This window comes from Lolium rigidum, chromosome 2, assembly GCF_022539505.1.
Source record: "Lolium rigidum isolate FL_2022 chromosome 2, APGP_CSIRO_Lrig_0.1, whole genome shotgun sequence".
Taxonomy (NCBI): domain Eukaryota; kingdom Viridiplantae; phylum Streptophyta; class Magnoliopsida; order Poales; family Poaceae; genus Lolium; species Lolium rigidum.
Window position 1 is genome coordinate 273,854,614 of NC_061509.1, and position 17,199 is coordinate 273,871,812.

A 17,199-nucleotide genomic window follows, 5' to 3' on the forward strand; every position below is an offset into this window, starting at 1 on the left:
ATGGGCATCACCCGCGCGCACATCGTGAAGAACGACTCCCTGGAGGACAAGCTGGGCGACTACGTCGGCGTCAAGCCGAGGACGGTCACCGGCCGCTCGTCGGTGGCGAGGCACTCGTCCCGCCTGGTGGCGGCGCTCACCTGCCTCCAGCTCGCCTTCGCCATCTACGCCACCTTCCTCCTCTACTACATGAGCCCCGCCGTGGACCTCCGCGGCAAGCCGGACTTCGCGTGGGCCGCCCGCGTCGCGCAGCGATGGAAGCAGAGCATCATGGCCGGCGGGGAGGAGGGCGGGCCGCCGCTGCTGTCCCTGCAGGAGGTGTGCGAGCACGAGACCATCGAGTTCGAGCAGAAGAAGTCCACCGACGCGCTCATGATCCGCCTCAAGCGCGAGCTCTACGACGAGGTGCTCGCCTTCCAGCGCCGCTCCTTCGCCGCCGAGACGCTCCCGGAGCTCCTCCACATGCGGTCCCGCTGGAAGCTCTCCGACGACGACCCGGCGTCCCGGCCGCGGGTCACGGTGATCCTGAACCACTTCAAGCGGCGCACGCTGTGCGCGCAGCTGGACACGCTCCGGCGGCAGACGCTGCCGTTCCACCGCGCCTGGGTTCTCGCCTTCGGGAGCCCCAATGAGGCCTCCCTCCGCCGCATCGTCGAGAGCTACAACGACTCCCGCATCAGCTTCGTCGCCTCCGGCTACGACTTCAAGTACTACGGCCGGTTCCAAATGGCGCTGCAGGCGGAGTCTGACTTCGTGTACGTCCTCGACGACGACATGATCCCCGGGACACGCATGCTCGAGATCCTCTGCCACGTCGCCGGCACAGACAAGTACCGCAACTCCGTGCTCGGCAGCATCGGCCGCATCCTCCCGTTCCGGGGCAAGGACTTCACCTTCCCGAGCTACCGCAAGTTCCGGTCCAAGGAGGCCGGGCTCTACCTCCCCGACCCAGCCTACGACATCATTGTCGACAGGATCGTGCAGGTGGATTTCCTGTCCAGCTCATGGTTCCTCGCCACGGAGCTCGTCAAGACGCTCTTCGTGGAGACGCCGTTCACCTTCATGACCGGCGAGGACCTGCACCTGAGCTACCAGCTGCAGAAGTACATGGGCGCGGGCTCCTTCGTGCTCCCCGTCGATGCCGGCGACAAGGAGACGTGGGGGGACAGCGAGCACCGCCTGGCGTACGTGTCGGAGACGACGGTTATCTTCAAGGACATTGTGCAGGTGCGCGACGAGCAGTGGTGGCGCGCGCTCACCTCCGGGTACGTCACGCAGTGGGCGGCCATGCACCCGCAGAAGGTGGACGCGCTCTTCTACGCGCACTCTCTGAGCGAGGTCAGAGCCCTGGCGCCGCTGATGGAGAAGTTCCGCACCACGCCCGGACGCAAGGCGTACCTCGTGGTGTCCGGCGGCGGGCACTGCCCCTGCGAGGAGGCCGCGGCGGTGCTCAAGTGGCCCAAGGTGGTGTGCAAGGAGCGGCGGTTCAAGGTGTTCGACCTGGCGGTCGGGGCGATCTCCGGTCCGTCGCGGTCGGAGGTGCCCGTGCTTCAGGCCGTGTACTCGAGCATGCGCGGTCTCGTTCAGATGCACAACCCCAGCGTGGTCGTGGCTGTCGCCGACATCGACGGCAAGGTCGAGGACGCGCTCCGCATGGCGACCGAGGCCGCCGTCAACCACACCGCCCTCGTCCTCCTCCCCAGGAGAACCATCCCCAAGGTGCTCTGGATGGCCACCCTACGCCCCGCGTCGCTCCCAAGTAAACATATCAACCCTTTATCCTCGTCAAATCAATCATCATTTTCTTGCATTTCATCAAACACTAGGCACTGCATCGATTGATCATGTCGTGATGAATCAATTCTTGGCGCGCAGACTGGAACAAGATGAGGATCTCGGTGAACATCATCACGCAGACGCGCGCGGGGTCCCTGCAGCGGCTGCTGACGTCGCTCCGGAACGCATACTACCTGGGCGACGAGGTGCCGATCAGCTTCAACATGGACAGCAAGGTGGACGCGGCGACGCTCAACACGGTCAACAACTTCGTCTGGCCGCACGGCGGGAAGACGCTGCGCCGCCGCATCATCCAGGGCGGGCTGATCCGCGCCGTGAGCGAGAGCTGGTACCCGGCGAACGACGACGACTACGGGCTCCTGCTGGAGGACGACATCGAGGTGTCCCCCTACTACTACCTGTGGGTCAAGTACGCGCTGCTGGCCTACCGCTACGACCCCACCGTGTCCCTGCCGGAGCTCTCCTCCATCTCCCTCTACACGCCCCGGCTCGTCGAGGTCATCAAGGAGCGGCCGCGGTGGAACCCCACGGAGTTCTTCGGGAAGACGAAGCTCGGCGCCAACACGCCGTACCTCCACCAGCTCCCCTGCAGCTGGGGCGCCGTCTTCTTCCCCAAGCACTGGCGCGAGTTCTACGCGTACATGGCGGCGAGGTTCACGGAGGACGCCAAGACGAACCCGGTGCAGATCCCCAAGTCGCGGACGAACGGCTGGCAGGCGTCGTGGAAGAAGTTCCTCATCGACATGATGTACCTGCGCGGGTACGTCAGCCTCTACCCCAACTTCCCCAACCAGACCAGCTTCTCGACCAACCACATGGAGCCCGGCGCCCACATCAGCGCCAAGGACAACAAGCTCAAGCACGACAAGGGGGATTTCGAGGTGCCGCTCGTCGCCGACGACTTCGCGCCGCTGCTGCCGTCCGGCAAGATGCCGCCGGCGTCCAAGCTGCCGGTGCTCAACCTGTTCAACCAGCCCGTGTCCATCAAGGGGCTCAAGTCCGCCGGCGCCAAGCTCCGGCAGGACGTCATCACCTGCGTCGCCACGCAGCTCGTCTCCGTCGACCACGTCACTGGCTTGCCCAAGAACTGCAGCGCCTTCTGATGAGTGTATCGTCTCTGAAGACATTGATCGATCCCATTGCATAAAACTACGGGCTGCATCGCATTTGCGTGTATGCTAACTTCTCTCCAAACAATTTGTTCGATCAGCACGTACGCTGTGTGTGCTGCACATGATGGTCTAATTCTTTTGCTTCCTGCACTCTACAGACTCAATGTATTTTGTACTTAGCTGCCATTTTGTGAGGTATTCAGTTGGGAATCAGTTTACTCTCCCCTTTTAGGGTTCGTTTGGCTGTTCGGGTTAAACTTCCCCGGGTAAGTATTCCCTGCCGGGAATAGGCAGAAACAGGAGCAAACCCCCGGGATTATTTTCCCGACCTCCGGACTAGGGGCAAAATCTTCCCGGGAAAATGCCGGGATCCCGCCGGGTTTCCTGTAACCAGTACTGTAACTTAAAGTAGATGGAGACACATAAGGTGCGGTTTCGCGCTGGGATGATCTACATAGTGTTACCTCCAAAACATCAAGAGTAGCACAAGATCATGCATGGTAGACTAGAACACCTAATGCACATTAAAACAGAGAGAGGGTAGAAGATGATCATTACTCGGCAAGATCCCATCAATGCCTGCGTGAGACAAGCTTGGTGCAGCAGTGGTGATGAAGATCTGGTGGTGGCAGACGATCTAGAGATCCTCCCGATTCCTCTAGATGTCACCTGCATTGCCTTGGTACAACACGGCAAGGTTCCAGCCTTCCCGCTGCTTGTACGCTTAGTGCACACGTGTAGCCCTCAGAAGATTTTGGGGAAGCAGCAAGGCTAGGCACTAACTTTGTAGATTTCACAGCCGCCAGAAGCTCCCCTTTATATATACGCGCACACAACAGGGGCATAACCATTAGTTGGTTAAGGTTCCCCCGATCAGGGCGTTTAGGAGATAAGTGACGTACAGAAAAGATCCTCCTAGACGTTGGTCCTGTGGGCCCCTCCTTTTTCTTTTAACATCAAGTGTTTTGGCTATCTTCTTTTGTCCGTCAGATCAATCCAACATTCTTCCCCTTGATCGTTAGGTTTATCCCCATGATGCAATTCTAGGTCAAAATGAGCTACCAGAGCCATGTCGATCCTAAAAGAATCTTTATATGACACATGAGAGAAAGTCTCATTGTAATCGATTCCTTCTCTCTGTGTGAACCCTTTTTCCACAAATCTTTCTTTGAACCTTTCGATGTTCCCTTTGGAGTCGTACTTGGTTTTGTAGACTCATTTGTAGCCTACTCTTTTGGCACCATTAGGAACGTCTTGTAAGTCCCAAACATCGTTTGAGCTCATAGATTTCAACTCGTCTTCCATGGCAACTTACCGCTTCGATGAATTCAACCTTTTAATGGCCTCTTTATATGAGGTTGGATCCTCTAACTTTCCTATATCATTTACAGCCTCACTCATGTAAGTTATATAATCATCTGAGGTGGCTTTCATTCCCTCTTTCTCCGTGTGATCTTCTCACAAGAGATGGTGGTGGAGGGGCATCATTATTATGAGGATCTTCTTCATTATCTGACTGGTGATTTGCTTCACCTTCTGGATTTCCATTATCATTAGTTTCAAAATCGCCATCAGATTGAAGACCTGAACTGTGAGATCCAGTCTCAACACGCGAATGGATTCTCCTCTGCATTGGTAGCACGACCTCTTGCATAGTAGGGGAAAGAGAACACACCCACTTTTCCTCAAGATCGACCTTCCTTATTTTCGTAACTTCATTCTCCTCGAAAAATACCGCTTGCCGAGTCTCTACATACTTAGTGGTATGACCGGGACAATAGAAACGATATCCCTTTCCCCTATGCGTGTATCCAGAAGAAACAACTAACTTTTTTTTGGATCTAACTTCTTAAGTTCTGGATTGAAAACAAACTCTAGTTTCAGCAGGACAACCCCACACACATAAATAATTCAAGCTCGATTTCTTTCACGTACACATCTCGTAAGGTGTGTTCGATGCTAACTTAGTGGGAGCAAGATTTCAATATGTCCAGCCGTCTTTGATGCCTCCATCCCTAGGTTTACTGGCAAACTTGCATGACTGAGCATGCTACACACCATATCCATAAGCGTGCGATTGCGACACTCAGCCACACCATTTTTTCGAGGTTCAACAAGCATTGAATAATGGGCAACCATTTCATTCTCAGCTAGGAATTTAGCAAAGTGTCCTAGAATTTGCCCATAAGGAGCATTCCTAATGTAATACTCTCCTCCACGATCAGATCGTACAATTTTTATTTTTTTGCGTTAAGTTGGTTCTCAACTTCGGCTTTGAACACTTTGAATTTATCCAAAGCTTCCGATTGATCACTTAATTATAGGGTAAATATACCCATAGCCGGAAAAGTCGTCTGTAAGGAGATGAATGAAGCAACCATCTATAGACTTAACATTAAGAGGTCCACATATTGCAGTATGGTTCGAGGACACTCGTGGCTCTTAATGCTTATTTCTTAATTGTTTTTCCATGTTTACCTTTTATGCAATTGATGACTGCAATTGCAAAGTTCGTTTGTAGCTAGTTTCGAAAGTAAGAGTATCGAACCACGGAGAGTTAGTTTGCAAGATATATTAATGCTCCTAATTACCTTTATTAAAGTATACTTATATGAAATCTAGTAATGCAAGTAATAATATGAGTTTTTAAAAATATTTGAATGAACCAGATGCTAGAGATTCCAACCTAGGGGGTGGATTATGAAGTTTTAAGATGAAACTGTAATAGACGAAGGAGTTCTTAAGGAGGTGTGGATACACCGCTAGAAAGAGGTATTAATCATAATTCTGGCCTACTACTGATACAGATGGCCAAGGAAGAGAAGGCTGACATCACCCGAACTGCCAGCTTTGAGAAAAAGGCTGAACACACAAAGGGATAGTGATAACTTGAAGCATAGGAATGTTGTGAGGGTGTAACGTTTGTCTTGTGCATGTGTGAAAAACAAAACCCCTTTCCTTCCATCGAGATGACTACAGCCCACACACTATAAAAACTAGGGGGCGACAAACACCACTACTCCTTCAAGTGTCCAACGCCATCTTGTGCAAAACCATACATGTACCTGGGACAAATTAGCACATGGAAAAACCTTTCTTGTGTTGAATCATTTAAGTAGGGAAATGCTCTTTCACCATCTAGCTCTGCAAGATAGCCATCGGGAAACACGTTGACAACCAGCAACTACACTCCATACTTTAGATGTCCTTGGTAGAGTTGACAGACTAGAGGATCAGTATGGCTGGCTTCCAGCCACATCTTGATGTCGACACGATGTTTGGATGCATTTCTAGACTAAATTTAAGGTAGTTGTGCGTCCTTGTGTCTATCAAAAAGCATCTTTCCCTCTATATGCTCCCCTAATGAATGCACGACCTATAAGGGTGTAATATATATCCCAGGTTTTGGGGTTACAAAAATAGAGGAAACAGATGTGTGCATTGCATTCATGCATAGAAAATCTGGGGAATTTTCGCGCTTTAAAGTAAAACAGTCACAGTAACTGAAGTTTCACTTGACATTGGTGTAATTGAAGTAGCTCATCAAGTCAAGCGCTATAAACCTCAAAGTGACTTTGCTAAAACCTTGTTTTGGGTAGAGATAATTTGATCTAAGGGGTTAGATCAAATGGAACTAATAATCAACACAACAACACTTTACTCAATGATCAATTGCTTGATCTTATAAAAGATTACAACATGATATTCCTTGCCATAACATATGAACTTCCATTTAATTGGAAATCAAGTAACAATAAATGAAGAAACTATTCTTCACTTATCTTTTCCATATCCTAAGACTAATCTATGATCCTACCATGAAACCTCATGGTATTCATTCCACTTCCACATTGGAATTATAACAAGGAGATCCACTCAAGAAATATATATCCTTCTCTATTCCATATTGTTATACATCAAACCTAGAGAGGTGAGAGTTCTATAATAATTACTAAAGAAGCAAACACAAACCTTGAGATAAACCCTAGATACACATCCATATATCCAAATCCTTATCTTTAGGAAGAACCCTAGTATATTATCCAAGACAGTCCCTAGAGAGAGAACCCATTGATGTTAACCATAGACATTGGTGACCACATCATTATCTTTGGAGAATAACCTTAGGTCAGCATTGAAGTCCTTCCCAAATGAGAAAGAACATTCATATCAATTCTAGCTTTACCTATTTATGAATAGAGGACAACCATTGAACCAAAGTATTAGGTTGTAAATCATTTCCCTTGGAGTGGTGAGATAACCTAATATCACATGGAATAATACCATATCCATGAATTGATAAAGTAAGGAGGAGATTAATTCAACCAAGATAGTCAAGTGGAGTTTTAGACTTGATATCTACTGAGATATGGTGAATACACCATAAACCCTAGAATAAACCATTCCTTTACAAGAGAGCCCAAGCTAAGGTGTTACACTCAAGAAAGCTAAAGCCAACACTTGAATGTGAGGGAGAGAACTATCCATATACCCAGATGATAATATCAACATTATTAAGTGGAACCCTAACAGAATATCTCAGACATTCTCCTGGGATATAATCTATAGAGACAACCATAGACATGACCACCCAAGAAACTACAAGAGAGATGTTATGCTTAGTTGATCAATACAACACTTGATCATGGAAGTGAAAACCATTCCATTAGAAACACCTTAGGAAGTCAAACCTTAAACATTATAAATTGAGTGATGATCATAAACCCTAAGAACTTGAGGTAAAGATATTAAGAACAAGATTGATCATGCCTAATACATGATCATGCTCTTGAGGTATGTGAGGATAAGTTAAACCCTAATAGGACAAGTAGAATTCTACCACATCTACATTCCACTTATCCTTCACCTAAGAAACATAAGAAAACCTTAGAGTAAAACTCCATACCTAATATGGTGAGAAACCATCCATTCATATGACCAAAGTTAACTATAAAAGAACTGTAATAACTGTAGTTACTATAACAATAGATTAAGAGTATAATAGAAATCTACTGGTATAAGATAAAACCAATTCTCAAGTCCTTAGTAATTAAAGGAAAACATAAACAATTAAGTAAGTAACCATATTACCTTGGGTAGGGGAGATTAAACCCTAGCAAACACAATATGGTGTTACCTCAATTCTACAACCTAGAATTAAATCTCAACCCTAATTTGAGTATCACTTGGGTGATCATGACTAAAACCTAAGCCACAACTAAGTTCCAAACCATATGCCCTTTGGTAAATATCATTAGAACCCTGGAATGGCATATTAATGAAATCTTATGCTTCACTTATTAAACTTGAGAAAAACCCTTGTGATACATCTTATAAATAAGACCATAAGTGTGATTATTAACCACTTACCTAAATAATTAAGACCCAACCTTGAGGAGAGTAATATTTACTCTAGGTATTTCAAAGGATTATGAGACCATAACACTAATGTTAGTTTTAATATGGGATATCATCAAACCTACAAAACCTTCATAAAATGTTGCTCACATGAAATATTATGCAAGTGATTAATTCCTCAAATGGAAACCAAGACATAATAACAATCTCTGAAAAACTTTGAGATGAAAGTATCACTTCTCATAAATCAAAACAGAATTGAATCCACAAGAGAAAGGAAAATTACATTAGTGCATAAAATCCTGCTTAATCAAAATTTACAATAAAGATCACCTAAGTTAAATAGTTATTCAAGAATAATTCAGAAATACAATGGCCCTTTATTTAGTCATAAAAATGTTCAAAGAATAAATTACCTGCAGGGTATAAACTAATTGAATTTAAATTCAAAACAGAATTGTAAAACAGAAAATAAGAAAGAAGATAAAAACAGAAGAAAAATAGAGAAAATGGCTTACCTAGCTTACCAGGCCGAACAGCCCACCAGCAGTCCACCAGCACAGCCCAACACCACGGCCTGGCCCAGCCCAACTTACCTCTTCGTTCAAAAATCAACGAGAGGAAGTCATCCTCATCCTCTCAACGCGCGTGGGCGCCAGCACAACGGCGTGCTCCTCTTCCCTTCGTCGCTGGTGGCTCCTCCTCGACCGACGGCGTGACGAGGCGCGCCCTGGCGTTGTATAAAGGCTCGCGACGACCTCTCGTTCCCGAGTTTCTTCCTCCTCTCCATTTTTCCCCTTCCTACCGAAACCCTAGTCACCGGCCGATCAACCTCGCCGTCGATAGAGACCATCCCCAACCTCGCCGTGGACACCATCGTGACCACCGTCCTTGACTTGTTAATCCCGCAAAAAGAATCGAGCAGCCACGCTGAGAAGCGTCGCCAACGACCTCGTCTTCCCCGACACCGGCGCCGACGAAATCCGGCGATGCCGTCCGCCAATAAGCTCGCCGTCAAGTTCTACAGACTCCTGGTGAGCTCCTCGATCATCCAGTGTGCTCGCCTTGCTCGATTAGGCATCGTAGCGCCATCGCCGCATGCGCATATTTCCGCCGCCGCGGTACACCGTCACCGGCCAAGCTCCGGTGGCCATAAAGTGGCGGCGAGACCACCCCCGAGTTCCCCTCGCTGTTCCGCTTCGGATTGAACCCCTCGCTCATCCACGGGAGCACCACAGAGTCGCCGCCGTCGACGACTGGCTCGCCGGCAGTGCCCTCCTCGGCCACGTCTACATTTTTGACTCGGTCAATGACCACGTGGCATCTGACGTGGACATAGGCCCACCCGTCAGTGACCCTGGGTAGCTCTAGACCGTGTCCGCTTAGCAGATCTTTTCATTTTAATTCAAATCCTATAATTACTCCAACTTTGCAAATAGTTAAAAAAAATCCATTATAACTCAGAAAAATGTAAATGTGATATCAAAATGATCCTAAAAATAAAATCTACCCAAGAAAAATATAATATAGAATTTTTATTTTTAATAAAAATTTAATTAATTTAAACTCAATAAATAAGCCTTTTCATTTATCCTAAATTCAGTTAAAATTCAATAATTAATAAAACTTTCCAAAATAAGTAAAATAAATAAAAAACTAGTAAAGTAAATATAGAAAACATTAAAACAAATTTTCTTTATTTGGAACTTATTAAATCTTTATTAATAGGAATTAAACCCTGATTAATAATTACCTTAATTATTATTTGCTCAAAAATAATAAAATGTCCAATGCAATGTTAATTTTATTTCAAAGTTATTAATAACTTCAACTTTAACATACTTTAACATGAAGTTATTAATAATAGAATTATATGGTAAATAGCAAACCCTAAATTCCACATGGAATGATATTACAACCCAATCATTGCATGTGACTCCTAAAACCCTAATTCCATTAGGAACCCTAGCTCCATTATTTCATGTGTGAACCCTAAATGGTTTCCGAAACCTAAACCCTAGATATAACATGAGATCATGTACTTCCTTTTGATCCATAGAACCATAATTAGCAATTAAATACTTGCCATGTCCACATAAAATATAGGAGCCCTATTATCCATAATTCAGTATTCCATGTATGCACACCTATCCTATCTAGATGATCAAATAGGATCAACCCCAGTACTTATTACCAAGAATCTTATCCTGACTCATCTTTAATTAGCATCACACCATTGTGATGAACTCCAATAGCATCTATGCCTAATATTTATTATTACATAACCATAGTTCACTAAACCCCACAAGTACTTCATAATTATGAACCATCCTATTTAGGAGCCAATCATTTCTTACTGAGTGGATCCAATAGCAAACCCTAGGCAACCTCAGCCTTAATTGCAATACTTCTTATTACTTAAGAAGTATGTTCTTCAAAAGTTATTCTTTTGAAGAAAATAAGGAATCATCATCAATCCTGCCTAATAGAACCTATAGCCAATAGCCAGCTATCATCAACAAGGTAACCCAACCTTGATAGCAACTATTTATAATAAATTAATCAAGATGCCTAGGCTCAACTCAACCTTACAAACCCTAGGTGTTGATGAATCCAACTAGGTTGTGATCCATCTAATCCTTACTCCAGAAACCCATTAGAACCATAGAAAACCATAGAACCCCCACAAACCTAATTATCATACTTGTTCTTCATTAAAGAACATGTTCTTCAAAAGTTATTCTTTTGAAGAATATAACAAGTAATCACTAACCATGCCACGTAGTATTAAAATTGACAACTGCTCTTTAATTATTATACAACTACTATTCCTGGTTGTGTATGATTGTTACTATACTTTTTACCACCTGCTTATGATTCTAAAACAACATAACCCTGAATAAGAACCTTGTTTGTGAATCACTCTAAATGTGCAACACACCCTGAACTAATCATTACCACTCACTAATCCTAAATCATCGGGGTTAGGTCACGCTTAGAACGATTGCATCGCATACTTATGCATTATTGCATCCTTGCCAATCTTTTAAACATCGTCCTTACCGGACGATGATGCTATTTCAGAATTTGGAGTTATTGCGTATCGAAGACCTTGTCTGCATAATCTTGCAGCCAAGAAAGGCAAGTTCATCACTTGCTCATGTCATTTGAGTATCTTTATCAAATTACTTGCAAAGTACTATGATTATCATTATTGCATAAAAACCAAAACCACTATTTTCATAACTATGAATATGACTATGTGGTTGGCAATGGAACCATGGATTGTGTTGATATGGTGGAGGTTCCATTGCAAGGGTTTATATCCATCTAGGATTAAACAACAAATGTCGTCCAGGTGATTCTTGTGCCGTAATACCCGTGTTAACCATAAGATCCGGAGTGGGACGGAGTAGTCAAAAGTGTTTCCACCTCTCGTTCATCAACGGATGCGCTTTACCATAGTACACTTGTAATCCAAGGGGGCAAGCGGTGAGGCTGGGGAGTCCTAAGTCCCCACGGCATTGTCCGTAGTACACTTGTCGCCCGAAGGAGCAAGCGGTGAGGTCGGGGAGTCCTAAGTCCCCACGGTATTGCGGTCTATGATGGGTTGCGGCCTACCGGCGTAGGAATGTATGGTAGAGCCCTGCATTGTCGTCGTGGTCGGGGCCCATCCTTAAATGGTGTAAGTGAACCGGCGTGGACCCAGGGTCGGAGTTTGCAACAAAGGGTGGGTGTTCGAGGTAGCGGAGGAACATGATTGGCTAGACCTTATACCGGGCCTCACACCATAGGAAGTGTGGACAAGCCTGCAGCTTGGTTGGCACCAAGGTTAAGATCTCTAATGGGTAAAGCAACACACCTCTGCAGAGTGTAATGAATCGTGACCTGTCACTCCCTGTTCCGGGATATGGAACTGCGAACGCTGCCGGAAAGGAGCTCCATGAAGTTCTAGTAAACCGATGAAGGCTGACGGACATAGTTCTTCCGAATAAAAGCAACCTTTTGAAGAAATGGTTATGAAAACTTGCATTGGTATTAGACTTTCTGGTCTAATGCTGTAGCTAGTGCAATAAACACCTCTTTCCTATAATGAACTTGTTGAGTACGCTCGTACTCATCCCACTCTTAAATCCCCTGCTTAGATATGGAAGCATCGAAGGAGGATCTGCAGTGCAACTCGAAGGCCGAGGAGTCAACAACTACTTCAAGAGACAGGACCCTGTCAGAGGAGTCAGATACCACATCTAACAAGGAGAAAACCTAGTTTAGCCATAGAAGGGAACTCGCTTCCTGAACCTAGCTCCTATTTAGCTAGAATCTTTCCATAGCCTCTATAGCTAGTTAAATACTCTACAAATAGAGTTCGTGTTAGGATTAGACTACGAGTCGTTCTCCTGGAGTTTATTTGCAGTTTTACTTCATTGTAAAGTAGGTGGCTGTGTCTGATCTTCCGTAACGTAGTCCGTATGTAATTCTATAGACATGCCTTGGACCCGCATATGTTTCTGTTGTACCACTCTAAGCGATATAATACTAGTGGAACGGTGTTTCATTGGTGTTATATCAGACTTGCATACTACACCATGCAGTGGTATGCTAGGTCACTGACACGTCTCCGACGTATCGATAATTTCTTATGTTCCATGCCACATTATTGATGATATCTACATGTTTTATGCACACTTTATGTCATATTCGTGCATTTTCTGGAACTAACCTATTAACAAGATGCCGAAGAGCCGATTCGTTGTTTTCTGCTGTTTTTGGTTTCAGAAATCCTAGTAACGAAATATTCTCAGAATTGGACTAAATCAACACCCAGGGTCCTATTTTGCCACGAAGCTTCCAGAAGACCGAAGGAGAGTCGAAGTGGGGCCACGAGGTGGCGACACAACAGGGCACCATTAAATTGCTTGAGTCCTACCTTTAAGATGCCGAAGAGCCAGTTGCTTGAGTGCTACCTTTAAATTTCCATCATTCGCCTTTGCAATATATAGCTCATGGGACAAATAGCTTAAAAACTATTGTGGTATTGAATATGTACTTATGCACTTTATCTCTTATTAAGTTGCTTGTTGTGCGATAACCATGTTTTCTGGGGACGCCATCAACTATTCTTTGTTGAATATCATGTGAGTTGCTATGCATGTCCGTCTTGTCCGAAGTAAGAGAGATCTACCACTTTAATGGTTGGAGCATGCATATTGTTAGAGAAGAACATTGGGCCGCTAACTAAAGCCATGATTCATGGTGGAAGTTTCAGTTTTGGACATATATCCTCAATCTCATATGAGAATAATAATTGTTGCCACATGCTTATGCATTTAAGAGGAGTCCATTATCCGTTGTCCATGTTGTCCCGGTATGGATGTCTAAGTTGAGAATAATCAAAAGCGAGAAATCCAAAATGCGAGCTTTCTCCTTAGACCTTTGTACAGGTGGCATGGAGGTACCCCATTGTGACACTTGGTTAAAACATGTGTATTGCGATGATCCGGTAGTCCAAGCTAATTAGGACAAGGTGCGGGCACTATTAGTATACTATGCATGAGGCTTGCAACTTGTAAGATATAATTTACATAACTCATATGCTTTATTACTACCGTTGACAAAATTGTTTCATGTTTTCAAAATAAAAGCTCTAGCACAAATATAGCAATCGATGCTTTCCTCTTTGAAGGACCATTCTTTTTACTTTTATGTTGAGTCAGTTCACCTATCTCTCTCCACCTCAAGAAGCAAACACTTGTGTGAAGCTGTGCATTGATTCCTACATACTTGCATATTGCACTTGTTATATTACTCTATGTTGACAATTATCCATGAGATATACATGTTACAAGTTGAAAGCAACCGCTGAAACTTAATCTTCCTTTGTGTTGCTTCAATACCTTTACTTTGATTTATTGCTTTATGAGTTAACTCTTATGCAAGACTTATTGATGCTAGTCTTGAAGTACTATTCATGAAAAGTCTTTGCTTTATGATTCACTTGTTTACTCATGTCATTACCATTGTTTTGATCGCTGCATTCATTACATATGTTTACAAATAGTATGATCAAGGTTATGATGGCATGTCACTTCAGAAATTATCTTTGTTATCGTTTTACTCGCTCGGGACGAGCGAGAACTAAGCTTGGGGATGCTGATACGTCTCCGACGTATCGATAATTTCTTATGTTCCATGCCACATTATTGATGATATCTACATGTTTTATGCACACTTTATGTCATATTCGTGCATTTTCCGGAACTAACCTATTAACAAGATGCCGAAGAGCCAGCTTGTTGTTTTCTCGTCGTTTTTGGTTTCAGAAATCCTAGTAACGAAATATTCTCGGAATTGGACGAAATCAACGCCCAGGGTCCTATTTTGCCACGAAGCTTCCAGAAGACCGAAAGAGAGTCGAAGTGGGGCCACGAGGTGGCGACACACCAGGGCGGCGCGGCCCAGGCCCTGGCCGCGCCGGCCGTGGTGTGGGCCCCTCGTGCCGCCTCTTACCTGCCCTTCCGCCTACAAATAGCCTCCGTCGCGAAACCCCCGCACCGAGAGCCACGATACGGAAAACCTTCCGGAGACGCCGCCGCCGCCAATCCCATCTCGGGGGATTCGGAGATCTCCTCCGGCACCCTGCCGGAGAGGGGATTCATCTCCCGGAGGACTCTTCACCGTCATGGTCGCCTCCGGAGTGATGAGTGAGTAGTTCACCCCCGGACTATGGGTCCATAGCGGTAGCTAGATGGTTGTCTTCTCCTCATTGTGCTTCATTGTTGGATCTTGTGAGCTGCCTAACATGATCAAGATCATCTATCCGTAATGCTATATGTTGTGTTTGTCGGGATCCGATGGATAGAGAATACTATGTTATGTTAATTATCAAGTTATTACCTATGTGTTGTTTAAGATCTTGCATGCTCTCCGTTATTAGTAGAGGCTCGGCCAAGTTTTCGCTATTAACTCCAAGAGGGAGTATTTATGCTCGATAGTGGGTTCATGTCTCCGTGAATGGTGGGAGTGACAGAAACCCCTAAGGTTATGGATGTGCTGTTGCCACTAGGGATAAAACATTGATGCTATGTCCGAGGATGTAGTTATTGATTACATTACGCACCATACTTAATGCAATTGTCTGTTGTTTTGCAACTTAATACTGGAAGGGGTTCGGACGATAACCTGAAGGTGGACGATGCTATGTACTTTGTCGTAATGCCCAATTAAATCTCACTATATTTATCATGACATGTATGTGCATTGTTATGCCCTCTCTATTTGTCAATTGCCCGACTGTAATTTGTTCACCCAACATGCTTTTATCTTATGGGAGAGACACCTCTAGTGAACTCGTGGACCCCGGTCCATTCTTTTATACTCGAAATACAAATCTACTCGCAATACTTGTTTTATCGTTTTCTTGCAAACAATCATCTTCCACACAATACGGTTAACCCTTTGTTACAGCAAGCCGGTGAGATTGACAACCTCACCGTTTCGTTGGGGCAAAGTACTTTGGTTGTGTTGTGCAGGTTCCACGTTGGCGCCGGAATCTCTTGTGTTGCGCCGCACTACATCCCGCCGCCATCAACCTTCAACGTGCTTCTTGACTCCTACTGGTTCGATTAAACCTTGGTTTCTTACTGAGGGAAACTTGCCGCTGTGCGCATCACACCTTCCTCTTGGGGTTCCCAACGGACGTGTCAGCTACACGCATCAGTCACCACAAAGGGTTACCCTTGCATGGCCATGTGCCAGCCACACAAAATGCATCTTTGCCCCCTCTCTCTCTCCTCCCCTAATAATGCATGGACCATACGACATGCCTTTGCCCTGCCAGATGCGGACAAAAAAGGGCAGAGCCGCTGGGGCAGGGTGGCGCAAATGGACAGTGAGCCACTTTATAGCATCCATCAGGACGCTCGAGATCCCCTAAGCTGGCCATACCCCCCCCCCATGTACATTGATCACCTCACACACCTGATTTAGCAACATATGATGGAGGGTTGTTATCAACGACCATAGATGCATCCTGAAACTATGTAACCATTGTATGCATCAGACCGTCAGCTCGCCCAAGTCGTGGTCGCAAGCCATACTTACATATAAATTCATTGTTAGGATATGAAATTTCGATAGTTGGCGTGCTAGGTAGAAGATTTTGCGCCAAACTAGGATCATCTTTGTTGGGCTTCTCACCCCCTTTCACCACCAATGGATTTTACAACACCACGAGCGCAACTTCCCAAACCAACCCATCCAGTGGCTTGGATGCGCCCGGCGAGGCTATCCACTATGAAATCATGATTTCATCGTCGCCCAGCTCAGCGCCCTCCACATCCAAGGATGGGTGCCCACTCCGACAAGAACAGAGGCGCTTCTCGAGCCCATCACATCCGAGGGTTTCCCCGAGATGGTAGAGGCAACAAGAATAGGAGGCCACCTCTTGTTCGACCTACCCTTTGACCCTGATGAATATTCATACCGGTGGCTAGATCCACCTCCAGATATGCTTGCCCCAAGGTATGGTCAGCCTAGAGCAGGGCAGCTAGAGCTGCATATCGCCGCGCCACCAGATTTATGCCATGATGCCCGCGACTCCTAGGAGGAGGATGACCACGGTCGCTCTAGTAGGTAGCGGCAACATCGGTGCCACAACACCCTCCCATAACCAGGAATGAAGAAGCATGTGACCGGAGTAGCTTTGGCAAGCACATGGAACACGGCAACCATGGTGGACAAATCAGCTGAGGAAGAAAATGTAGCGGGGATCACACAACTATTGTTGAGCAGCTCTTCCACCGCCACCTCGAATAATTTGTGACGTCCTGGTCTCGTGTGGATTAGAATCGCACATGGAGGCAAGAGATAATTTGACTTTTGGGATGAGAGGAGAAGCAAGTGGTGAGAGAATAGAAGCGAAGACGAGGGATGA

The 17,199-nt window shown here is 45.7% G+C and overlaps 1 protein-coding gene across 1 annotated transcript; it reads left to right on the forward strand.

The window, feature by feature from the left end:
- Nucleotides 1–2,900, forward strand: LOC124690954. Its single transcript, XM_047224264.1, has 2 exons — nt 1–1,759; nt 1,876–2,900. Exons 1-2 carry the CDS (start codon nt 1–3, stop codon nt 2,898–2,900), a joined length of 2,784 nt encoding a protein of 927 aa, XP_047080220.1.
- The last annotated feature ends 14,299 nt before the right edge of the window (nt 2,901–17,199 follow it).